Raw genomic sequence first — 26,721 nt, 5'->3', positions numbered from 1 at the left:
CTGACACTTGCGCTTGAGCCCCTAGTCCGCAGACTATGACCCTATGCCCACCACAGCTACCAATAGTACAGTATTACATTCCCCACTACACCACCAGCACCTCGCACGTTGCGGCTTCTCTCCGCCTTACAGAGAAATGAGTGTGTGTGTGTGTGTGTGTGTGTGTGTGTGTGTGTAGGGGGGTAAGAGGTTTAGGCCTCCTTGGTCTCCGCCTCCGCCAACGGGAAGGAAGCTGTCCGATGCCCTTTTTACTGGGTGCTTGGTGGCCCGCAAGAGTGGTTGGGGTGCGGGTCCTGTGGCTGAGAAGAGGATGGAGAGGCGAGAATGGGGTTAGAAGAGTCTCAAAATACAGTGTGTCCGTAAAGTCATGGTGCACTTTTGACCGGTCACAGGAAAGCAACAAAAGACCATAGAAATGTGAAATCTGCACCAAATAAAAGGAAAACCCTCCCAGTTTCTGTGGGATGATGTGGCAGCATGTGCGCATGCGCAGACGATGACGTAACTGTATACAGCGGAGCAGCCCACAGCCTTGCCAGTGGAAGGGATGGAGGAAAGTTCAGTGTGTTCTGTGGCTCGCTAAATTCGAATCCGTGACCGAAGTGCAACGTGCATATCGGCGCATTTATAATGAAGCGCCACCACATAGGAATGACATTACTCGGTGGGATAAGCAGTTGAAGGAAACCGGCAGTTTGGTGGAGAAAGCCGTTCTGGTAGGCCATCAGTCAGTGACGAGTGTGTAGAGGCTATACGGGATAGCTACCTAAGGAGCCCTAAAAAATCTGTGCGCACGTGTGCTCGACAATTACACCTAAACAAGACTACGGTTCATAAGGTGTTAAAGAAACGTCTCTGTTTTACGGGGTACAAATTGAGGCTGTTGCACGCTATCAAATCCGCGGATAGACCCACATGATGCACGTTTGCTACAGATGGGCAACAAATGGAGCCCACATCGAACTGCACTGAATAGGTATGAAACTGGGAGAGTTTTCCTTTTATTTGGTGCAGATTTCACATTTCTATCATCTTTTGTTGCTATCCTGTGTCTGGTCAAAAGTGCACCATGACTTTATGGACACACAGTATTAAAATAAGGGTGCTAAGGAGACTAAAAGGAATCAGGGAACGAAAAGGAAAAAAGTTTGGGCCAAGAAAAAGTTAGTAAAAGAAAGATGCGGTTCATTAAGGATCAGGCACTGCTGCGGCCACCTAAAAAAAAAAATAGTGAGGACAATCAGGATTATGGGATTTGTAGTTTTACAGAGCGTTGGGTTAGAAGATGGCGGCATCACCCAGTTGCGCAAGCGCAAATGTGTCGTCCAGCTGCGCACGCGCCTCAGCTCAGAGTTCTGTGTGGGAGGGAACTGCGGCGCTTGTGCGTAGCCTCGCGCCTTCTCCCCGTGGCGGGAAAAGGGGGTCGAGGTCGGAGGGGCTTGCAGAATTGCTGCAGTAGCTCACTCTGCTCCTTGCTTTTAGGTCTTCCTCTTTCCAGAAGGCAGCTATATCTCGGTTTCAGATAAAGGTGCCAGGAGCAGTCAATCCCGGAACCTTTCGTCTGAGTTTTCTCTTCAGGGCAACAACCAGCTCTTAACCCATGCTTCTTTGAACCTCTAACCGCAGATTCACCCCCAACCAACAAACAAAAGTAACCCCATACTTTCATACGGGCGGGTTATGACGGTCTGAACGAGAATGAGGATCCTGGTGCCTCAGCGGGAGGGCAAGCTGAGGGGAAATTCTCTCACGGTGGGGTTCTTGGTGGGAAAGGGAAGGTAGAAAGACAATTTTACCCGTTGAGGGATGTTAAGGACTTTTAGCTTTGTGATACCTCCGATCTTAATTGTCCTTGAGAGAGATTTGGTGAGGGAAAAAAGAGGAAAAATAGCGGTCACCAAAAATTCTTCCCTCAAGTTTTAAAGGTGAAGTTAAGGCCTTTGACGGTTCCAAACCTTGGCCCCCTGAGACGGAAAAGGGCGCCGCGAAGTTGATGGAGACGTGCTCCTTTAAATGATAACAAAAAAAGCGAGTTGGAGGTTGGTAACCGGCACATATGGAAGCATCTTGGGCAGTAGCTAGCAAGAGCAAGATGAAAGTCCTGAAGGAGCATTTTGGTGATGAGTGGCTGCTTCTCTGTGCTTCCTTGCATTCTCTGAACCTAGAAGCTTTAGTTCACCATTAACCTACGTATAAGAGTCTGTAAAAGGTTTAGCTCCAGCACAGTAGTTATTATGCCGGGCGCGGGGGCGCGCGGCTGTAGTCCCAGCTACAGCGGACGCTGAGGCAAGAGGACCGCTTGAGCCCAGGAGTTCTGGGCCGTAGTGCGTGCGCTATGCCGATGGGACGTCCGCACTAAGGCATCAATATGGTGATCTCCCGGGAGGGGGGGACCACCAGGTTGCCTAAGGAGGGGTGAACCGGCCCAGGTCGGAAACGGAGCAGGTCAAGTAGAGTAGTTATGACAGTAATGTCAGGTAGTCTAGTACATAGAGGCAGTAAGGTAGCTGGAATCTTTTCCCTTCTTTCTTGTTAAATGTTTTAAATCATGCTCGCTGAGTGCAGGAAGGAAAAAAAAAGAAAACAGCTCTTAACAATCAAGGCATGAAAATAAGCGGAGGGCTATATGCCATTAGATATTAAAACCAAAAGGAAATCTAACTCCAGCTTAAAGGAGATTTTAAAAGGTCTTTAAATGCAGGTTATAGAGGCTCACAGAGTCTGTGTTAGAGGGCAATGTTAAAGGGTTTACTTTTATTCTCTTAGACTAAGGATTCCAGGAACAATATAAAGAAGAAACAATTGGATATTTAGGAGGGGGAAATTTGTGAACACATTCTAAATGGGGTGGGGGGGGGGGAGGAGAGTTAATGCTTTTTGAAAAATATTGACAAGACTGAATTAAGTTATTTAGTTAGACCAGTTCTCAAATATGTTATAATTTAAAAAATTATGGACTCCAAAAGTTGGTTTATATATATTTATATATTTATTGGTATGAATATATTAGAAATTATCGAGTGCTAGTTTAATTTCTGACCGAAGACAAATTAAACAGAAAAATATAAACATTTATCAACATTGAAAATAACAAACCCATTACATGTTAACATAACATTTTTTATGAAAAATATATTTTCCTAAATGAATGGAATGTTAGTGTGAAGAATGGTGGTGTTTTACATTTTTCCAATATCTTTTATGTCTATTAATAGACGACAGCTGGATTTTCATCTGTTTCTGAATTCAATCTGTTATGATACAGGCAGACCTCGTTTTATTGCTCTTCCCTTTATTGAGCTTTACAGATGTTGCCCCCCCCACACACACAAATTGAAGTCAAGACCCTCCGCCAGCAAAAAGAGTATGTCTTGCTTTATTAGGGTACTTACTTTATTTTGGTGGTTTGGAACCAAACCCACAATATCTCCAAGGTATGCTTGTATCTTATTTTGGTTGAAGTATATGAGAAAATCCAACCTAATACAGATAAGTAGTTGGAAAAAGGAGGGACCTCCCGGAGTCTTTGGTTCACACTTTAAGAACTGCTGAGCTAGCTAGGCGATTTTATCTAAAAGCCAATGTGATAATTTTTAGTGTTTAAGTGAAAGAAAACTTTCTATTTCTTGAAGCACCTCATTCACCTTCCCTTGGTTTCCTTTATTCTTTTCCCCTCCTTATTCATCCTTCTTTTTTTATGTTGGATGAATAGCATTTGGCTTATAGAACTTTCTTTTACTTTCATCCTTGAAGCTTTATTGGATTTCCCCCCCACCTTTTTCATTTAAGATAAATTAAAACCTCAATTATTATTCCTGGGCCTGGAGTCCCCAATCATTTTGTAGCTGGTCAGATGAAAGTTGGTGGTATTTGGTATACATATTAGTTATTTAAAAAAATTTCTCTCTCTGAACCAGATTTTACTATTTATTATTGTGGAAGAAAAGAATTAGTCTGGAACAGAGGAGAAGAAACTTGAGTGGTCAGTGACTTACTGGCTTTCCTTTATCTATTGATCAGGTTAGATATTTTCCTTGAAAGTAATGTTCTTCCTCACACCCCCACTCTAGAGTAAGGGGAACTGTTATACATTGCTACTAATAAATTTACTACAGTTTATTAACTCAATAATGAGTCACAATTTTATCCAGTTGGTTGGAGCTCCAGTAACACACTTTTGCCTAGAGAGGGCAGTATAGGCTTAGATAATGATTTGAACTTAACTTGGAAATTTTTGCATTTTTAGGTTGATCATAATACTCTATTTTATTTAAAGAATTAAAAATAATCACTTTTGTTGAAGTGATAATATGTATATGTTATAAAATACTAGAGATGCACATGGGGGTACAGTAAAAAGCTCCCTTCTACAGTTTCATTCTCCAGAGGCACTTTTGTCAGTTTTTTGTATATTTTTCCAGAGACAGTTTGTGTATATACAAGCATATTATAAAGACGTATATTTTTTAAAATCCAATGTTGTCATCTCAAATATACTAATTTTCATTTTTTATTTAGTATAGCTTTTCTTGTAATTTAGATTACCTTCATAGGGACTTTCTCATGATTATTTTTGGAATCCTGGAATCTGAGAGAAGATATGTTTGTCATTTGTGGTCAAATTAATATTCCTTATGCAGCCAATTGTATTCCATTTTTAGCTTCTATTTAGGATTAATATAAAGAAGGAGACCAATTTGCTATAGTGTTTCTCCCTCAATTTCCCATTTGCCTTTTTTCTTAGAGCAAATACAATTTGGGGTTGGTGGTGATGAGTTAAGATAGAAAAAATGAGAAAGTACGCCCCTTACTATGAAGGAAAAGTAGTTATTGAAGAACAGCACATCAGAATTATTCACATTTATAGAATTAAGAAAAGAAACAGAAACATACCAAAAGATAGTTTAAAAAGACTTTACACTTAACTGTGCTGTGGCCACACTAAGTCAAGCCCCAACAGCTTTTGAGTTTATATTAGGAACCTGGGAGAGGAACCCTACACCCTGAACAGCTAAGTATTTACTATAGCTTGGCCATTTGAAGATCTTAAAATTTCAGATCCTTTGAAGGGTCTGAACCAAAAGTTCCTTTTTATACTGCTTTTGGGTCTCTTTATAAGTGGGAGATGGCAGATTTGGAAGATTGAGTTTCAAGTCTAGGGCCTTCAGAGTACTGAAAACCAACAACCAGAAACAAGTTCATTGAGAAGAATTGATGTGGTATTAGTAGAATTTGAAAGCCAGAGGGTTGGGTTCAACTTGGCTCTATTATATATGAACACTGAGGCTTTGGGCAAACCACTTAACCTCTCTGTGTATTTTTTCACCTGTAAAAAGGGAAAGTGGCATTTTATGACCTCTAAAGACCCTACCAGAGTTACAGTGTTTATTATAACTGTTATAAAAATAAGAGTAAATTAATTATATGCTTTAAACAGAAAGAAAACTGGGTAGAGGGTTATAAGTTTAGGCTGACAAAACAAAAAGCAATTCTAACAACTGGGTAGAAATAATATCAATAGTGGAAAATGTAAATTGGATAAGTATATAAATTATTGAAACATCACAAGTTGAGTCTCAGTACTCTGCTGGGCCACATATGGCTTATAGCTGTGTGGGTATACTAATGTCTTCAGCATTGAAAACACTAAGGATTATTGATAATTTTTATAATAGTAACTCTTATTACCCCCTGTCATGTATTTGGCACTACTGAGGAGGCAGAGGGTAATCAAGAAGGCAGAAAATACAGTTCAGGGGTTCTAGGAAAATAAATCCTGAACCCAAGAAGATAAAAAGAAGAAAGTTTAAAATCATGTTCAACCAGAATCATAACAGTTATTTATTTTATTTTTTTCTAACAGAGGCACAAAGAAAGTGTAACTTTTGAGCTCAATGATGACAACATTGCAGAGTAAAGAAGGTAAGTCAAGAATGAGGGAGGTTCGGCCCTGGCTGGATAGCTTGGTTGGTTAGGATTATTCTGAAATGCAGAGGTTGCTGGTTTGATCCGCGGTCAGGGTACATACAGGAACAGATTGATGTTCCTGTCTCTCTCATGGCCATGGCGGGGTAGCTCAGTTGGTTGGAGCATCATCCCAATGTGCCAGGGTTGTGGATTCAATCCCAGGTTGGGGCATATATGGGAATCAACCAATGAATGCATCACTAAGTGGGACAACGAATTGGTATTTCTCTCTCTCTCAAATCAACAAGTAAAAAAAAAAGTGAGGGAGGTTATCATTATACATTTCTCCCATTTTTTTGTTCTGTCTCAGCTCTTGGTCATCTAGACCAAGGGGTTCAGGTTCCCACCAAAGAGAAGCTTAGTTCACATGTATTTTGTGTCCACTCTGTTAAAGTTACTACGTTTCTAGACACTTGAGTGAAATACATGTCTTAGAAACAGTACTGCTTAAGGAATGTATGAACTTATAGGGAGAGAAAAGACATTTACATATCTGTAACATAAATTTGAATTGGGTGACTGCCACCAGGCAGATAGAAAATAGTATGGAAGCTCAGAAGAAAGAGATATTACTCATACTGGGAGGATGACTGTAATTTTCATTGTATCATTTATAGATTATGACTAGTTTTTTTCATTTTTTCTTAATTTTCCATACAATTTTGTCCAAAGTTAAAATAAGCAAATTAAAAAAATTTTCACATTTGAATAATTCAGTTATCCATATGCTTATATTTATCATATTTATTACTTTGAATTACTCAGTGGTTTTAAAAAAATTGATTATAAAGAGAGATACAGGAAAGGAGAGAGAGGGAGGAGAGAGATGAGAAGCATCAACTCCTATTTGCTTTTCTTCAGTTGTTAACTGATTGCTTTCTCATATGTGCCTTGACTGGGGGACTCAAGATGAGCCATTGACCCCTTACTCAAGCCAGTGACCTTCAACTTTAAGCCAGAAATCTTTGGACTCAAGCCAGTGACCTTGGGAACATGTTGATGACCTCGTTCTCAGGCTGGCAAGCCTGTGCTCTTCCTGAGGAGCCTGCACTCAAGCTGTGATCTTGGGGTTTCAAACTAGAGACCTCAGCATTCCAGGTTGATACTTTTTTATCAACTGTGCCACCACTGGTCAGGCACTCAGTGGTTCTTAAGCCTGCAATTTTATCAGAATCATCTAGATAGTATTATAAAATAACAAATTCTTGGGCCTCACTTCAAAATATTTCATCAGAATCTCAGGGCAGAGGAGGTGAGGGTAGTTGAGGAGAGGCCTAGAAATCTGAATTTGTTAAAATATTTCTCCAGACAATTCTGGAATAGTTAGTCAATGAGCAGTGTTTAGTAGTCTCTGTGTTAGATTCTATGTTTTATAAATTCCATTTGATGACCAAATTTCTTTCAGAATATGCGAAAGGACCAAAAAAACCTTTTGCCCCGCCTGCACAAAAATTGCGTAGCCTGATGCCCTTAAGCCCTACCTCACCCAAAGAGGAGACCCTGGGGATCAGTTCCCGGGGGGCAGAGGCCAGGCCAGACCTGATAAAGACCGAGTTAGAGAAGAAGGAGGAGAAAGCAACCACAGAGAATGGTCCAAGCAGTGGCCAGGAGAGAAAAATAAAGGCTCAAGCTAAGAAGCAAGCAGAAAAGAAAGAAAAGGTATCAGTCATATTGATGGGCTCTAGTGGGACAGTTTCTTCTAGTTACCCATCCTGGACAAACAGAATCTTTTCATGTTGGGGAAATTCTTGTAGTTTCAGTTTTTTATTCCTTTTTTGAGACTTCCATTTTTTTTAATGGGAGGTAAAAAATGTTTTGACAAAAGCATTTAGCAGGAAATAATGGGCAGGTAGGTAGGGCCTGAGGTGGGATGGAATTGAGATTAGAGGTAGATAGAAATTTAATCAACTTTATTCAATTTTTGACTCCTTTATTCCCAGTAGATCTGGGATAGAGTTTTTGGAGTTCTTATGTACGATCATTGACTTCATGTTCTTGACCTTGTTAATTTACTGCTTTATCTAAAGGAGGCTTTTCTGACTGGCCAAAGAGGAGAACTAGGAAAAGATGAGCAGTTTTCCTTCCCTATCCTTGTCTCTGCAGAAAAAATTAAGTCTTACCAATGAAGAATTTGAGGACACTGTCCAGATTGTGCTACAGAAGTCCCTTCAGCAGTGCTTGGGTATGGCTTATGGTGAGAGAAAAAGAATTTGAGTTAGGCAGAGAAACTGTTACCAGAGGTATAGAGTAAGCTGACAGCTTCACTCCTTCCCTCCATCTTCCTAATAAAGAATTAGATGAGACTTTGAGATATTTTTAAATATTTCATCCTTCTATTAATAGTATTATAACTATACCACCTTAAGGGGTACAGATTTTTATAAAAGTAGATTACATGGACTTCAGAATATAAATATAGTCTCATCTAGATTTTTAAAATGTAGTTTAAATTCATTTTTATATGTTCAGAATCTACTTAGAAGAGATAAATTATTTTTCCTAGGTTGAAAGAATTTAGTTTCCATCTACCCTTGTATATTCTGTGTTTCCCATACTGTTTCAGCATATGCTCAGGGATTTGATTTTTAGGACAAAGAACTCCATAGCATAGGCTCTGAGACCTTCTCTATAAGGTCATGAGGCTGAGGAGAATGGTCTGACATTTTCAGCTATTCTTAGGTGTATTTCTATTCCTAGAGGAAAGTTTGAAGAACAAATGATATAAAACACAGTACATAAAATACAATTAACACTACTTGACCATTCTGGAAAGGTTTTCAGAAGGACATAGATTTGTACCTTTTCCTGAAAATTTAAAGACTTAAAATTTTATGATATGACAAAAGTCCAAAAGTAGGCTCTTCTAGGCAACAGGTGGAAGACATTTTAATGAAAGGTTAGTTTGAAAATAATGGAGTGGTTATTTTCTTTAATTGCTTCTCTGCTTATAGTGTTTTCTTTTGAGAGGATAGAATCTAGCCTTGATTTTGCAGAGACTTCCTGTGCCCAGCCCATAAGATGTACCCAGTTAGACAAGGAACCAAGAATTTCTTCTTCTACTACTGATAATAATAATGGTGATAGGTAAGTTTATCCTTGTAAAGTAAGTTGATCACAGGGTATATTTAATATTTATAAATGATCATTTATCTATCTATCTATCTATCTATCTATCTATCTATCTATCTATCAGTTTAGTTATCTGACTGGTCATTTTTTTTTTTATATCTCTGTAGAGTTCTCTCAGCTCAAGAAAGACACCTGTCTGAATTGGGGAAAATAGGCTTGTAGATAGATAAAATGACCTCAGAGGCCTTAGAGAGCCTAGGATTTTCCTATTCTCTTAACTTTTTTTTTTTTTTCATTTTTCTGAAGCTGGAAACAGGGAGAGACAGTCAGACAGACTCCCGCATGCGCCCGACCGGGATCCACCCGGCACGCCCACCATGGGGCGACGCTCTGCCCACCAGGGGGCAATGCTCTGCCCATCCTGGGCATCGCCATGTTGCGACCAGAGCCACTCTAGCGCCTGGGGCAGAGGCCAAGGAGCCATCCCCAGCGCCCGGGCCATCTTTGCTCCAATGGAGCCTTGGCTGCGGGAGGGGAAGAGAGAGACAGAGAGGAAAGCGCAGCGGAGGGGTGGAGAAACAAATGGGCGCTTCTCCTGTGTGCCCTGGCCGGGAATTGAACCCCGGTCCTCCGCACGCTAGGCCGACGCTCTACCGCTTCTCTTAACTTTTATCTTCAGATTTATTTTACCTTTTCATTAAAAGAAAATCTTATTTTCAGAGAGAAGGTAATGGCACCTCATATTTTAGAGATTTCAGCTTCTCAGGAGGATGGAATATTCCCTGAGATAAAGTCATCTAAGCCAGGCCAGCGAGATCCTGCACCCCCTGAGAAGAAATTCAGTAAACTCTCCTTAAGCAAAAGAAATAAAGAAGCTCGTAAGTATAGTCACATATACTTTGATCTCTGACTCAAGTACTTAATCCATGAAATTAGGAAATGGGACAGTGGGCAGGCTATGATTCTCTTCTTCTTATTATTCCTGCTATCTACAAAGAATCTCTTCCTCATCTTCCTACCCTACAATGTTTTATCTTGCCAGAAGATGAGAAAATGAAGAAAGCCCAAAGTGGACATGAGCATATACAAAAAGACCAACTGAATAAAATGGTTCAGGATCATTCTCAGATCAGGGACCAACAGAAAGGAGAGGAAAGTGGTTTTGGTAAGTTCAGCCATTGTTTGGAAAAACTACTTGGGAATGAAAACTGGAGGTGGAGCAGAGAGGCAAGGGTTAGAATGTTGGAAGGAATTCTGCAAATATTTTAATTAATTTCTTACAGCTGCTTGGTAGAGGATATGCTGCTGAGGAAGAAAGATTTAATTCATTCAATTAATCCTTCATATAATCCATAGTTTTGGGGTACCTACTGTACACCAGGCATTTTAGGAGGTGTGGGTAAGTGCAGAGGAAATGAATATAAGCCTGCCACAAAGGAAACAGACTTCTTTTTTTTTTATTCAATGAGAGGAGGAGAGGCAGAGAGGCAGAGAGACAGACCCCCACATGTGCCCCGACTGGGATCCACCTGGCAAGCCCACTAGGGGGAAATACTCTGCCAATCTGGGGTGTTACTCTGTTGCTCAGCAACCAAGCTCTTCTTAATGCATGAGGCAGAGGTCATGAAGCCATCCTCAGTGCCCGGGGCCAGCTTGCTCCAATTGAGCCATGACTGCTGGAGGGAGAGAGAGGGAGGGCGAACCTGGGACATCCACACACTGGCTGACACTTCTACCACTGATTAAACTGGCCAGGGTTTGAAACAGACTTCTAAGGAAGTCAGACAAAGCTACAAGTTGAGAGTAGACTTGGAAAATTTCTAAGAAAAGGTATTGCTTAAGACAGATCTTGAAGTATAATTTAGTCAGATGAACCAAGGTGAAAATGGGGGTGGATCAAAGTGATAATTATTGTGGGATAGGAGGTTGCAGGGGATCAGGAAATAAGTCTAGAGGCATGCAAGGACCCGATCATAAAGGGCCTTATCGTGTGAAGCAAAGGAATTTGGATTTTATTTTACGGGTAAAGAGAAACCATTGGCATTAAGTATGGAAACCTTGATAAAATTTGCATTTTAGAAAGTTCACTTTGGGACCCTGGTCAGTGGCTCAGTGGACAGAGCATCGCCCTGGCTTATGGACATCCCGGGTTGGATTTCCGGTCAGGGCACACAAGAGAAGCAACCATCTGCTTCTCCCCTCCTCCCTTTTCCCCTTTTTTCTCTCTTCCCCTCCCATAGCCAGTGGCTCAATTGATTTGAGTGCATTGGCCAGGCGCTGAGGATGGCTCTGTGGAGCCATCACCTCAGACACTAAAAATAGCTCTGTTGTGAGCATGAGCCCCAGATGGTTCGAGCATCAGCTCTAGACAGGTGTTTGCCAGGTGGATTCCAGTTGGGGCACATGCAGAAGTCTGTCTCTCTATGTCCCCTCCTTTCAATTGGAAAAAGAAGAAAAAAAAATAGCTCAGTGCCACTTAATCATCATCCCAAGATGGGGTTGATGGATGGATCCTAGTCGGGGTGCAGGCGGGAGTGTGCCTCACTATCTCCCCTCCTCTCACCTAAAATAAAAAACAGAAAGCCCATTTTGGCACTAGCATGGAAGATGAATTCCCAGGAACCAGACTAGACTCAGAAATAGTGACAAAAGCAAGGAACATAGACAATAGCAGTGAAGAGAAAGAGATAAGTTTGAGATCTTTAGAAGGCAGGATCAATATGATCTGGTTGCCAGTTGGATATGAGAGCTAAAGAGGAGTGAGGCCTCAGCCTTGAGGATGATTCGGTTTTCTGGCATGTGCTACTGAGTGACTAAAAGAATTATGATCTAAAATGTAGCATATAGAAGAAAGAGCAAGTTTAAGATAATGAATTCAGCTTTGGACAAGTGAAGAGGTCTTTGATGAGGCTCGAGAGAGGTCTTAGTTAGAGATAGATATTTGGGAGTCATCTATATCAGTAGGAATGGAAAAAGTTTTTTCCAAGAAGAAGGTGGGGAGTGAAAAGAGAAGAACACTGAATAAAAAACCCTGGGAGGACATAATGTTTAGTATTGAGCAGAAGAAGAACTGCCCAGGGTAAAAACTAAGAACTAAGGGAAAAATAGAAAGATAGAAGAAAAATTAGGAGAGTTGTTATCACAAATGCTAGGGGAGAAGAGCATTTCAAGAAAGGGAGTATTTAGCCTTGTCAAATGCTACTACATAGACATCAAAGAGAATAAAGATTTGAAAATGCTTAACAGATATCACAATTAGGAAGTAATTAGGGTCTTGATTAGAGCAATCATATAGGTTCGTAAGGTTGAATGGCAGGTTATAGTTGGTTGAAGAATACTTTTTCAATTAGTTTAGATATGAAACTGGGAGGGATAAAATGCTTAAATAAAGGGAAGAGTGGGTATAAAGTTGAGGGAAAGTTTTTCTTTTTTTAACTTTCTTTTAAAAGAAATAGACTTGACCTGGGTATTCTCAGTATATTTACATATTTAGGGAAAATTGTTTAAATATAGAGAGAAATTGAAGGGAATGAGGAGAGAACCAGAGGATTTATTCTTTGTTGGAAAGGACAGCTAGCTTTTGAAATTACGATGGAAGGAAGATGAGGATGGATATAGACTTATTTATTCTTTTTATTTATTTATTTATTTTAGTAAGAGAGAGAGAAGAGACAGAAAGAGACAGGCAGGCAGGCAGGCAGGCAGGCAAAGAGAAACGAGAAGCACCAACTTGCAGCTGCATCACTTTAGGTATTCATTGATTGCTTCTCATATGTGCCCTGACTGGGATCCACCTGACAACCCTTGTCTGGGGCTGATGCTGAAATCAACCGAGCCATCCTTAATGCCTGAGGCCGATGCTCAGACCAACCAAGCTATCCTCAGTACCTGGGGCCAACGCTCGAACCAATCGAACTACTAGCTGCAAGATGGAAAGAGAGAGAAAAGGGGGAGAGGGAGGGAAGAGAAGCAGGTGGTCCCTTGTTGTGTGTGCCCTGACCAGGAATGGAACCAGGGACATCCACATACTGGGCTGACGCTCTATCCACTGAACCAACCAGCCAGGGCAGCAACTGTCTTTTTAGAATAATAATACATCATTCCCAACCAGTACTTTGTTCTTCAAAATTAAGTAATTGAGAAAGTGATCATAATATGCTTTTCTGAAGGATGATTTCTGTGGAATGGAAAGCATTTCTTATGTTCAGGCATTTAAGACAAAATTTGACAGTGGGAGAGTGAATTTACTAGGGAAATATATTGTGAATATATAGTGCACTTATGTGCTGGGTTATGTGATTTTTCTCTAGGAACACTCAATTTAATGAATATAGGCACAGAAAAGGTAGAGTGGGTTTATTCAGGGTTGTATTTTATCAACTGGGTAGGCAGAAGGACAGGAAAAGGGAGTTGAAGATGTCTGTAAGAAAATCTAAGGAATCCAACCTGAGTAAGTGCAGAGTAAAGAAAAGAGGTTGCTACTGGATTGAGGAGAAGTTAGGGGCCAGTGGATCAGAGATCTAAATAAAGGGAATATTGCTGTAGGGGTCTTTGAGCAAGTGAAGTGGAAGGATGGGGAACTTTTATCAGAGAGAGATGTTTGGGTAAGTGGTTCAAGGGAGTATGTGGCCCCTGCAGATGACTGTGTGGGGCATGCAAGGGTAGGATGGGTTACTGAAGTGAAATGGGTTACTGAGGTGTCATAGAGGAAAAAGGTCAAGGAACTCAGAGAATGGGGTGCTTTGTGAGTTACCCCATGTGGAAAAAGTGGCCATTTGTAATTAGGGCAGGAGGTAGAGAGGAGAAGGCTGAACCAAATGTCAGCGTCTTTTCAAGGGAGATGAGAGGGAGATGTAGTTTCATGGCATGAACCTCAAGGGAGGAAGGGTTTTTATAAAAAGGAAGATAGTAATAGTCTGGAAATGGCAATGGGGAGTAAGGACTATGCTGACCCCATTTTCTGGCCTGAGAGACATGAGATGTATGAAAAGGAACTAACTCTATATAGAGGGCTGTGGGTGGGATGGGGTGGATAGAGGCACTGCTTCACCAGGTTTCAAAAAAGAGATAGAGGGTCCTGGCTGGGTAGCTCAGTTGGTTAGAGCATTGTCCTGATATGCCAAGGTTGCAGGTTTGATCCCCAGTCAGGGCACATAACAAGAGTCAACCAATGAATGCATAAATAAGTGGGAAAACAAATTGATGTTTCTCTCTAAAAAAAAATCAATAAAACAACCAACCAACCAACCAACCAAACAAACAAACAAACAAAAAGGATAGAGGCTCAGGGAAGAGGTTGAGGCTATGTGGACTTTTGTTGCTGTTGTCTGGAATTCCAGAGAACACAGTAGAAGGATTTGAGAGCGAAAGAGGAGATGTTTGGAGCATGGGATCAACTTAGAAAATGTAGATATAAAGAAAGATGAGGGATGAGGGTTTGGAAGATAATGGTTAAAAGGAATGCTTTGCCTTTTAGCAGGGCCTGAAGTAGTTAATTGAGAAACCTGTGCCTTTTGGAGGGGGGTGAACTCAGGGTTGTTGGTCTCAAAGGCTGCAACTTGGTGATTTGATGCCAGGTAAATCAATTGAAATTTAAGTAGGAACTTTGGATATTGTATATAAAAGATGTTGGGTAACCCTTCAAAAGAACTTTTCAGTACTGTAAGGTTCTCTGCCAGCAGAGAACAAGGCACTAGCCAGGAGGATGGAAACCAACGTTTTTAAGAACTGTCAATACAGGGAACACTCCTTTCTGCCCTGGGTGGAAGAGAGATGATAGCGTGATATAGTAAAAGATTGAAATGTGAGACCTGGGCTGTAAATTCAGCTCTGCCACAAATTTAGACAGATCTTCAGCTAGTCAGTTATCTTCTCTGAGCCTTTGTTTTTCCATTTATAAGTCAAGGATTGGACTAGGTGATCACTAAGGCTGTGTGATTCTGGTGGGGAGTATATTGATTTTACTTGGATTGAAGAAGGAACAGCATATATATATATATTTTCCCTCTTAAGTGAGAAGCGGAGAGGGAGACAGACAGACTCCTGCAGACGCCTGACCAGGTTCCACCCGGAATGCCCACTAGGGGGCGATGTTGTGCCCATCTGGGCCATTGCTTGGTTGCAACCAGAGTCATAGTGCTTGAGGCAGAGGCCATGGAGCCATCCTCAGCGCCCAGGCCAACTTTGCTCCAATAGAGCCTTGGCTGTGAGAGGGGAAGAGAGAGACACAGAAAAAGGAGAGGGGGAAGGGTGGAGAAGCAGATGGGTGCTTCTCCTGTGTGCCCTGGCCGGGAATCGAACCTGGGACTTCCATACGCCAGGCTGATGTTCTACCGTTGAGCCAGCCGGCCAGGGCCAAGAGCATATTTTTGAGTCTTTTCATTTTTTTTTTTTCCTTTATCACAGGTCAGTGTCTAGTCTGGGTCCAGTGTTCCTCTCCAAACTGTGAGAAATGGAGGCGGCTACGTGGGAACATTGACCCCTCAGTCCTCCCAGATAATTGGTCCTGTGACCAGAATACAGGTAGAATGGAGTGGAACTGTTTTTGTTTTATTTTTTTAAATTTTTATTGTTCTTCCCTTTCTCTCCCTACATATATTCTTTCGATTAATTATGTTGTAGGTGTAGTTTCAATTCTAGGGGTCCTTATAGTGTTTGAGAGAGAGAAAAGGATCTTCCTGTCATATCAAGATGAATGTGGCATAATGAGAAGACAGCCTGAACAGTTATGTTGTGGGGAGGGCATGGAATCTAAACATATATTTTGAGCAAATTCCATCTTTTTCATCATTGGTATGATTCTGTCAATCCTGATTAAATTATTGGGGCTGGACTGGTGGGTAGGAAGGGAAATGGGATATATGGGAAATAGCAGGTGAGAGCGATCCAGCGACTTAGAATTCTAGAATGTTTGAAACTATAATACTTAAAAGAAATTATGATGCTTTAGTTCAACCCAATTATTATATAGATGAGAAAACAGAGTTTCAGGGAAATTACCGCCGTGGTGTTACATAGATGAAAGCAGGATCAGACAGTGTAGGTATTGGAGAAGTATGGAATCTCTTTCAAAGAGGCAGCACTCCTACTTCTCCTGGCTCTAGACTGCATTTCCTCCATGGGTCTTTAAAGGCTCTTCCTCCATGCTCATATTCCAGGTTCCCTTTTGATCCCACCTGCTGCCGATATCAGTTTCTTCTTGTCCTACCTCCTGCCCTCATCCATGCTCTTGTCTTCCCTTCATTTCTTCTCTTTCTTTGGCAGACTTGGAGTACAATCGCTGTGATATCCCTGAGGAGACCTGGGTAGGGCGTGAGAGTGATGTGGCCTATGCCTCCTACATCCCAGGATCCATCATCTGGGCCAAGCAATATGGTTACCCCTGGTAGGGCACCATGGCATACTCAGAACATCCTTTATGAACTTGGGTGTGGTAGATTCAAGTAGAGAGGGAAGGAAATGGAAAGCATTTACAATGGAAATGGTACCTGCCTTAGAAAGAGCATGGGGTGAGGGAAAAGATAGAGTACCAAGCTTGGAGGCTTTGAAAGAGTGTGTTTTCTAGAGTTTCACAGTGGAAGTAGTATCTGCCTGGAAAAAAGGGTCTGACAATTCTACCCTGAGTGGGTAGAAAGAGGGTGGCTCTACGGCATTTTTAAAACATTGAGAGATATTATGGACAAAGAAAGAACAGGGATGGTAGCATGGGTAATTTCTTCTTTGGAGATGTCCCTAGTCAGAAGAATTTGTTCTCAGAGTTACCAGAAGGCCTAAGGATAAGATACTTTTTACAAGGAAGATCCTGAGCTTCTTTCTACATTTATGGAAGTCAGTTCAGTTATTTGGCAGTGGCCACTAGGAGGAATTGACAGAAAGGTCTATCTTTGGGATGCTTTGTTTATAAAACATATTGTCCCTTTCTGCAGGTATATAGATGAGTTTGTGTTCTGTTCATCCAACTCCTTCTCTTCTATCCCTTACACCCATCTATCTTCTCCAGGTGGCCAGGCATGGTAGAATCTGATCCTGACCTGGGGGAATATTTTCTTTTTGCTTCTCATCTTGATTCCATGCCAGTGAGTATCCTGATTTGGGTAGGTGGTCAGGCCAAAGTAATGATTAAATTCATCCTAACAGATGTGCAGAGTTAGAAACATAGTCAGAGCCAGCAGACATGAACAGAAACAGACACTTAGCTAGAGTGACAAACAGAAATAAATGCATATAAAAAACAGACATGTGTCTGATTAAATATTTCTTACTAGGACATTTATGGTTTTAAAATTCTTTTTTTTTTTTGTATTTTTCTGAAGCTAGAAACTGGGAGAGACAGTCAGACTCCTGCATGCGCCGGACCGGGATCCACCCGGCACGCCCACCAGGGGGCGACACTCTGCCCACCAGGGGGCGATGCTCTGCCCCTCTGGGGCGTCGCTCTGTTGCGACCAGAGCCACTCCAGCGCCTGGGGCAGAGGCCAAGGAGCCATCCCCAGCGTCCGGGCCATCTTTGCTCCAATGGAGCCTTGGCTGCGGGAGGGGAAGAGAGAGACAGAGAGGAAGGAGAGGGGGAGGGGTGGAGAAGCAGATGGGCGCCTCTCCTGTGTGCCCTGGCTGGGAATCGAACCCGGGACTTCTGCATGCCAGGCCGACGCTCTACCACTGAGCCAACCGGCCAGGGCCTATGGTTTTGGTAAATATGCTTTGGTTAGGATTCCTGAGGTCAGGATGAAAGAACAATGGAATTAGGTGAGTCAGGTTTAAGGGAGCAGACAGGCCCACACTTCTTTCTTTCTTTCCTTTTTTTTTTTTGTATTTTTCCGAAGCTGGAAATGGGGAGGCAGTCAGACAGACTCCCGCATGCGCCTGACTGGGATTCACCCAGCATGCCCACCAGGGGGCGACACTCTGCCCATCAGGGGCGTTGCTGTGCTGCAACCAGAGCCATTCTAGCACCTGAGGCAGAGGCCATGGAGCCATCCTCAGCGCCAGGGCCAACTTTGCTCCAATGGAGCCTTGGCTGCGGGAGGGGAAGAGAGAGACAGAGAGGAAGGAGAGGGGGAGGGATGGAGAAACAGATGGGCACTTCTCCTGTGTGCCCTGGCCGGGAATCGAACCCGGGACTCCTGCACGCCAGGCCGATGCTCTACCACTGAGCCAACCAGCCAGGGCCCCACACTTCTTTCTTGTGATTCTCAGTTCTTTCCCTGCCTTTTCTGGCTAGAGGGCCAAAGCAAAGAGAAAGAGAAGAGGCTATAACATAACCATCTTTTATTTCAGTCTAAGTACCATGTGACATTTTTTGGCGATACAGTCTCTCGTGCTTGGATCCCAGTCAACATGCTAAAGAACTTCCAGGAGCTGTCTCTGGAGTTAGTTGGAGTGGTGAGCAACCCTTGGGGGTCAGTTGTGATACAGGAAACTGGAAAACTAAATCTTCCCTGAGTCAAACATGATTTTCTCCCAGCGGAAGCTGTGTCAGGAGAAAGTCCCATGTCTGACCAAGTGTGTGAGGGTGAGGTACTTCATGAGGGACTCTTCTTTCTACTAGGATTGTAACAGGATAATGATTTTTCTTAGTTTCCTTCCATGCCTTCCAATGAGAGGCCTTCCTGAAGACTCTGGTTTTCTATAGTTTAGCCAAAGCAGATGTGGCAGAAATGTGGGCACAGATTAACTCAGGATTTTTCAGTCTGGATATTATTGACACTTTAAGCCAGATAATTAATTGTTGTAGAGTGCTATTCTGTGTGTTGTAGGATTTTTTTTTTTTTTTTTGGCAAAAGAGTGAGACAGAGCCTGACCGGGTGGTGGTGCAGTAGATAGAGCATTGGACTGGGATGATGAGGATCCAGGTTCGAGACCCTTAGGTCACCAGCTTGAGCACGGGCTCATCTGGTTTGAGCAAAAGCTCACCAGCTTGGACCCAGGAACAACTAAGGTGTCGCAATGCACAACGAAAAACTAATGATTGATGCTTCTCATCTCTCCGTTCCTGTCTGTCTGTTTGTCCCTGTCTATCCCTCTCTCTGACTCTCTCTCCGTCTCTGAAAAAAAAAAAAGAGTGAGACAGAGACAGAGATGGAGAGAAAGGAAGAGAGATGAAAAATAACAATTTGTAGTTGCATCACTTTAGTTGTTCATTGATTCTCATATGTGCTTTTTTTTATAAATAAATTTTTATTAAATTTAATGGGGTGACATCAATAAATCAGGGTACATATATTCAAAGAAAACATGTCCAGGTTATCTTGTCATTCAATTCTGTTGCATACCCATCACCCAAAGTCAGATTGTCCTCCGTCACCTTCTATCTAGTTTTCTTTCATATGTGCTTTGACCCAGGGGACTCAAGTTGAGTCAGTGACGCCTTGCTCAAGCCAGTGACTTTGGGCTTTAAAGCTGGCGACCTTTTGGGCTCAAGCCAATGACCATGGGATCCTTTTGATGATCCCATGCTTTTTGATGACCCTGCAGTCAAGCTGGCAAGCCTGTGCTCAAGCAGGATGAGCCCGCATGCAAGCTGGCAACCTTGAGGTTTTAAGTTGGGGACCTCAGTGTCTATCCACTGTGCCACCACTTGTCAGGCATTGTAGGATAATTAATAGTATCCCTGGGCCCTACTGGCATCTAGCAAGTAGCAACTCTTAACGCTTGGTTGTGACAACCAAAAAGTTGTCTCTAGACGTTGCTAAATGTTTTCTGGGGGGATAAAACCTCCCCTGATTGAGAATCACTGAGTTAGATAAATATTTTCCTCCTATAATTGCTTTGGGTTTGACCAGCCTTACAAATGAACAGAGGTACAGCAGCTCAGAGGCCTTAGAAAATCAGGTAGTGAGTATTAAATCAAGCAGCTGGATCTAAATGAACTTGTGAGAAGCTTAAAATGTAATCACCTGAACTCCTATATCTTGTCTTCAAATTTCCATGGGATTTACTTTGGAGAGGACACCAAAATATTGGTTGAAAATATTGCTAGGAATTAGTGAGGGTTTTTTTGTTGGGGGCTAAGAGGCAATTGTGTTTCTGAGCTCAAAAGATTAATAAAAGTATTATGTCAATACCAAGAACCAAAAATAAGCATAAAGATAATGTCTGGTGAATAGCTGTATGTTGGGGTCACTTCTCTAATATATATCATGACTCTAATCTTCCTCCATTTTAGAAAAAGTGCAGGAACAAGGACTGCAGCCAGAAACTGGGGGCAGCCATGATAATGGCTCAAGAGGCAGAACAGATCAGTATTCAGGTGGGATAGTGTTCAGACCACATACCAGCTCCTCTTTGGGACTTGAGACCTAAAGTAAACCATCCATTCTCTATTGCAGAGAACCGGTTTGTCCTTCTCCATTACACAGTCTTAGTCTTAGAACTATATAGTCCTTTCTTCCCAGGCCAAATAACCTTGATTTCTTAACTCATCCATTCTTTTCTGTACCCTTGGACAAATGAGATCTTCTTTAAGCTCAAACAGAGACAGTTTATGGTAGGGGACCTCCACCCTCCCTATTTTAACTTCAAGTCTTAGATGTATGTACCCTACCTTCTCTTCTTTTTATTTATTTATCTTTAGATTTTATTTATTCATTTTAGAGAGAAGGGCGGGGTAAGGAGCAGGAAGCATCAACGGCCATATGTGCCTTGACTGGGCAAGCCTGGGGTTTTGAACCTGCAACTTCAGTGTTTCAGGTCAATACTTCACCCACTGTGCCACTTCAGATCAGGCTATCTTCTCTTCTATGAGGAGTCAGTTTTTATCCTCAAATTCTACGTTTGGGGATGGAATGGAGAATGACAAACTGAATTTTTATTTTCCAGTTGTTTACTGAATTATAAACTAAAAAAGAGATGATAATATTATATAATAGTATATGATTATATATTATTTTACTTACTATAATACTATGATATATTATAATAGTTAATCTCCATAAAAATCTAAATAAATTTAATGTGAAATTTCAAGTGAAAGTGATATGGAATATGAATACAAATTTTATAACTAAAATCTTGAGGACTGAGGGCTAAAATAGCCCCTGGGAGAGTGGTAGATGATGCTTCTGTTTCTTGTTTTCCTCAGGAGCGAGTTAACTTGTTTGGTTTCTGGAGCCGATACAATGGATCTGACAATAGTAGGGAAGGAAAAGGTAAGATTTGGAGGAGGAGGAGGAGTAAAAAGGGAGAGGAGGAAAAAAAAAGAGTAGAGGAGGGAATTTCTTCATGAGGGAAGCAATTGAAGCTTTATTTTATATCTGATGTCATCAGCCTAGTTCTGGATTTTATATTAGAAGGCTTTCCATGAATACCATTGGCCCAGTGTCAGAGATGGATAGAAGGAAAGATAAATGGAGAGAGGAATCGAGAGAAAAGTTGGGGATGGATAGATAGATAGATGAGTGAAGAGAGGAATGGAGGGAAAAAGAGGGCAGGAAGGGAGGGTACACATTGAATAGTGATGGGACTTTGAAAAGAGTTGCCCCATGATCATCTAGGATCATGTTTTATAGAGAAAATACTGCTCAGACATGAAGGGTAGAGTTAGAAGAATGATTCTCTGGGATCAGCTCTATTAACTCATCACCTATTTTATTGAATAAATGGTTTAGCTTTTCCTTCCTATTCCTGTTCTAGACTTAATGATTTCTGGGGCTAAGAGCCCAGATTCCTTCTCGGGGAAAGAAGAGGAAGAGTCAGACTTGGAGGAGGTGGAGGAAGATAAAAAAGTAAGATTGTTCTTTGGGGCTCCTTTTAGGAGATTACTCTACGACATCTGGTTGGCATGGGTTTACATTTATTAAAGAACTGTCTTGTCTCTGCCTCAGGGTATCCCTGACTGGTCTTACCTGACTGGTCTCCTCTTTCCTAGGTAATTCTCTCTATATCACATCTTCAGGAACTTATTTCTTGATTTTCATTTCAATTTCTACTGTAGTTCTTTAGTTCTTACTGGAGCAATTTCAGAGAATACCAGGTTGCTTCTCTTTATTCTCCCTTTCTACTATGCAGACACTTAGGATATTCATTCACTTGTTTCCTTAGTCTCTTTTCAGGCACATGAAATACAGATTTGTTTTTCATATTGAAAGAGATTTTTAGAGTAGTGTTATGTTCATAGAAAAAGTGAGAAGCAGGTGCAGAGAATTCCCATACACCCCCTTCCCCAAACATTCATAGCTACCCCATTATTCCCCACCAGAGTGGTACAATTGTTATAATAAATGAACCTATGTTGACACATCATAATCACCTGAAGTCTGAAATTTATATTAAGGTTCGCTCTTGGTGTTTTACATTCTGTGGGTTTGGACAAATGTATCAATGACATGTATCCATCATTACAGTATCATTCAGAGTATTTTCACTGCCCTAAAAATCCTGTGTGCTCCACCTATTCACCTCTCTTGCCCTGGTACCCCTCAACCTTTGACAACCACTGGCATTTTTATTGTCTCCATAGTTTTTCCTTCTCCAGAATGTCATATAGTTGGAATTATGCAGTATGTAGCCTTTTCAGACTAGCTTCTTTAATTTAGAATTATACATTTAAGGTTCCTCCATGTCTTCATGGCTTGATTGTTTATTTCTCTTTCTTTTCTTTGTTTTCCTGTTCCATACTGTTCCATTTTATGGATGTACCACAGTTTATTTACCCATTGACCTACTGAAGGACATCTTGGTTGCTTTCAAGTTTGGGCAATTATCAATAAAGTTGCTATAAACATCTATGTTTAGGTTTTTGTGGGAAATTAAGTTTTCAACTCCTTTGAGTAAATACCAAGGAGCTTGATTGCTGGATCATACGTAAGGGTATGTTTAGTTTTGTAAGAAACCACAAAACTGTCTTCCCGAGTGGCTATATCATTCTGCTTTCTCACCAGTAATGTATGAGAGTTCCTGTTGCCTCACATCTTTGCCAGCATTAGATGTTGTTAGTGTTTTTGATTTTGGGCATTCTAATAGATGTACTATGTCATTGTTATTTTAATTTGCATTTCCCTGATGACATTTGATGTTTAACATCTTTTCATATGCTTATTTGCTATCTGTATTATCTTCTTTGGTGAGTTTCCATTAATGTGTTTGGTCCATTTTTAATTGAGTTGTTTATTTTCTTATAGTTGAATTTTATGGGTTCTTTATATCAGTCCTTTATCAGATGTGCCTTTCGCAAATATTTTTTCTCAGTCTGTGGCCTGTCTTTTCATCATTTATATAGCATCCCACTCTATTAAAAACACAGTTATGTGACTTCATTTATCTTTTCACTTTTCTCTCCTCTCCTTAGGACCCAACTTTGCACAAGCCAACCAAAATTCAGACAAAAAAACCCAAGGCAAGAGGTAAGCAAGCCAGCTGAAAATGGGACATGCTACAGTTAAGGCAAGACAGAAGCAGAGAGGGTAAGGGGCTTGCAGGTAGCTGGAACTTCCTGTCTCAGCTCCAGAACCTGAGGAAACAGGCAGGACTCATGCTAGTGTCATTAGAGGAGCTGTAGCCTCCTCACTTCTGTATATTGAGCTATAAAATCTTAATAATGAATGTTTTAAATTATTAGGCAAGAATGGTGACTTCCTGGAGAAGGCAGGTGGAGAACCCTAAAGAGAAAATGATGGCAGGGGTGGTGGCGTTGACTCTTTGGGGGAAAAAAGAAACGTAGAGAAATTACTAGACTAAGATTAGCAGAAGATGCAGGGAAGAGACTTAAATATAGGGAATCCATGGACCTTTGACAAGCTGTTATTTAGAAGGAAGTAAACTAATGTTCTTCATGTTTGGGGGCTGGGATGGTACAGGTTTAGCAGACGGACAAGATGGGACTCAGCAAAGGAAGTCGATGAAGAGATCTCTGGGAAATGAACCTGCAGCTACTCCTATACCCATAATAGGAAGGAAAGAAGTGCATGAGAATTCAGATCCTGACCAGCCAGGTAAGGCTGTAGACTTGGGAGAAGTTGGGGAAATAGGGCTCATGTCTGCATTTCCCCTCCCTGGATCATTTTAAAACAATTCTACAGCTTTTCATTATTTTAAAAAGAACAAAAATTAGGCCAAAAGGGCATTTCTCAGCTTGTAGAATGCAGTATGCACTACAGAAACATAATGGTTTTTAAATTTCATCCAGAGACCTGAGAATGGTAAGAAGGCAGGAACTAACATTTATTGAGTATTGCCGTATACTGACTGGTTGGATAGATACACTCGTGCTTTTTCTCTTTATTTTTTTCAGTATCTCTATGACGGGGTATTTACCATTTGAACACTTAAGGAGACTGTGGCTCAAGGAGTTTTTTTTTTTTTCTTTTTGTATTTTTTGTATTTTTCTGAAGCTGGAAATGGGGAGGCAGTCAGACAGACTCCCGCATGCGCCCGACCGGGATCCACCCGGCACACCCACCAGGGGGTGATGCTCTGCCCATCCAGGGCGTCGCTCTGTCGCGACCAGAGCCACTCTAGCGCCTGGGGCAGAGGCCAAGGAGCCATCCCCAGCATTCGGGCCATCTTTTGCTCCAATGGAGCCTTGGCTGCAGGAGGGGAAGAGAGAGACAGAGAGGAAGGAGGGGGTGGGGGTGGAGAAGCAAATGGGCGCTTCTCCTATGTGCCCTGGCCGGGAATCGAACCTGGGTCCTCCGCACGCCAGGCCGACGCTCTACCACTGAACCAACCGGCCAGGGCGGTTCAAGGAGTTTAAAATTTGCTCAAGACTCATGTCTTGCAAATGGTCAAACTATAGCTTGAATCTAAATCTTTCTGAGTCCAAAGCTCTTTTCTTTTTCTTTTATTTTTCTCTCTCTCTCTTTTAAAGATTTTATTTATTGATTTTATGGGGGATAAGGGTTGAGGGGTGGGTATGGGGACAAGAAGTAGTTGCTTCACTCTAGCTGTTCATTGGTTGCTTGTCGTAAGTGCCTTGAACAGGCAAGCCCAAAGTTTCCAGCTGGTGACCTCAGTGTTCCAGGTTGGCACTCTATTCACTGCACCACCACAGGCCAGACTCCAAAGCCCTTTTCTTTCTATTGAGAAAGGCAATCTTTTCCAGAGATATTTTGGAAATAGAAATTAGGAATTTGATTTATAAAAGGTAAGGACAGATGACTAATTAAGACTCTCAGGTTTTTTTTTTCTGTTTTTTTTTTTTTTTTTTTTTTCATTTTTCCTAAGCTGGAAACAGGGAGGCAGTCAGACAGACTCCTGCATGCGCCTGACCGGGATCCACCCGGCACGCCCACCAGGGGGTGATGCTCTGCCCCTCTGGGGTGTTGCTCTGTTGCATCCAGAGCCATTCTAGCGCCTGAGGCAGAGGCCACAGAGCCATCCTCAGCGCCCAGGCCATCTTTGCTACAATGGAGCCTCAGCTGTGGGAGGGGAAGAGAGAGACAGAAAGGAAGGAGAGGGGGAGGGGTGGAGAAGCAGATGGGTGCTTCTCCTGTGTGTCCTGGCTGGGAATCGAACCTGGGACTCCTGCACGCCAGGCTGACGCTCTACCACTGAGCCAACCGGCCAGGGCAAGACTCTCAGTTTTGAAAGAAAACAAAAAGGCCCTGACTGGTGGCTCAGTGGATAGAGTGTCAGCTTGGCATATGGACATCCCAGATTCAATTCCTGGTGAGGGCACATAGGAGAAGCGGCCATCTGCTTTTCCTCCCTCCTTATCACCCTTCTCTCTCTTCCCCTCCCACAGCCAGTAGCTTGATTGGTTTGAGTGTGGCCTTGGGCACTGAGAATAGTGCTAGAGTATGGCAGCCTCAGGTGCTAAATATAGCTCAGTACTCGATCATCAGCTCCAGATGGGGGTGGATCCCAGGCAGGGTGTGTATGGGAGTCTGTCTCACTATCTCTCCACCTCTCACCTAAAAAAAACAACTCACAGTTTCGTCATTTTTACATTTAGGCCCTAAGAAAAAATTTAAAGCTCCCCAAAGCAAGGTGTCAGTAACCAGCTTGTCTGAAGAAAAAGAGGTTAAAATGGTGCCAAAGGGCTTGATCCTACTAGCTGATCATGGGACCTGTCCTGCCATGGGGAAAGAAGAGCCTGGACCTCAGGAGCTACAGGAAGTTGGTGGTGTACCCCCTGACGATAAAACCTCCAGTGACCTGGACCTTGAACAACTCATGGAAGATGTTGAAAAAAAGCCAGAGCAGAGGGTGGAGCCGTGGCATAGAGACGACACAGAGGAGTTCACCTTCTTTGAGGAGTAGTTCCGTGCTCTTTTGTTCCCTCCCCTCTTTCCTGGCAGCAGGGTGGAGAACCTCTTAGAGGATCCCAGAGAATCATTGGGATTTCTCACTGACTATAAGATTAATTGGCTAAAGTCAGAGTTGTATGGTTTATGTGTTAATAAAATAGGTTACTGGCTCAATTGGTTTGGTTTGTCTCTAACCATATGCTTCCTTTTGGCTTCTCTTCCTCCTCCTTCATGTCACTGTGGCACATCATTATTTCTGGTGGGGGGCCTGCACAGTATAGGAATCTGGGGAGGCAATGACACCTGAACCCTGGGAGAAGGACATCAAGAAGGGCAAGTTTGGACTCAAATCCTGGCTCACCATTTACTAGCTGTGTGGCTTTGGGAAAAGCACTGTAATCATTCTGGTTCTTCGTTTCATGACTCAAACGAGTACATCCTATGCCATAGAGGGTTGTTGATAAGAGTGTTGCATAATACAATACACCTAGTTATTATCACA

At 42.1% G+C, this 26,721-nt stretch overlaps 1 protein-coding gene across 17 annotated transcripts; it reads left to right on the top strand.

Moving 5' to 3' along the window:
- Positions 1–512: 512 nt before the first annotated feature.
- Positions 513–26,393, top strand: ZCWPW1 (zinc finger CW-type and PWWP domain containing 1). 17 transcript variants are annotated; one of them, XM_066382244.1, is made up of 18 exons: positions 1,369–1,651; positions 1,918–2,039; positions 5,864–5,922; positions 7,373–7,626; positions 8,071–8,149; positions 8,919–9,051; positions 9,757–9,914; positions 10,079–10,201; positions 15,442–15,558; positions 16,300–16,420; positions 17,036–17,111; positions 18,313–18,417; positions 20,201–20,284; positions 21,116–21,182; positions 21,667–21,758; positions 23,321–23,375; positions 23,829–23,963; positions 25,925–26,393. In XM_066382244.1, the coding sequence occupies exons 3-18, from the start codon at positions 5,895–5,897 to the stop codon at positions 26,230–26,232; spliced, it is 1,935 nt and encodes a 644-aa protein (XP_066238341.1). In that variant the 5' UTR covers positions 1,369–1,651; positions 1,918–2,039; positions 5,864–5,894; the 3' UTR covers positions 26,233–26,393. The 17 variants fall into 17 exon arrangements, with proteins under 17 accessions (XP_066238346.1, XP_066238344.1, XP_066238340.1 ...); XM_066382249.1 differs by lacking the exons at positions 1,369–1,651; positions 1,918–2,039 and adding an exon at positions 513–976 and having other exon boundaries at positions 8,961–9,051; XM_066382247.1 differs by lacking the exons at positions 1,369–1,651; positions 1,918–2,039 and adding an exon at positions 513–976 and having other exon boundaries at positions 10,082–10,201.
- The last annotated feature ends 328 nt before the right edge of the window (positions 26,394–26,721 follow it).

Source organism: Saccopteryx leptura, chromosome 4, assembly GCF_036850995.1.
Source record: "Saccopteryx leptura isolate mSacLep1 chromosome 4, mSacLep1_pri_phased_curated, whole genome shotgun sequence".
In the NCBI taxonomy this organism is placed as follows: Eukaryota; Metazoa; Chordata; class Mammalia; order Chiroptera; family Emballonuridae; genus Saccopteryx; species Saccopteryx leptura.
The sequence above is the reverse complement of the archived record's forward strand: the minus strand, read 5'-3'. Positions and strand labels throughout refer to the sequence as shown.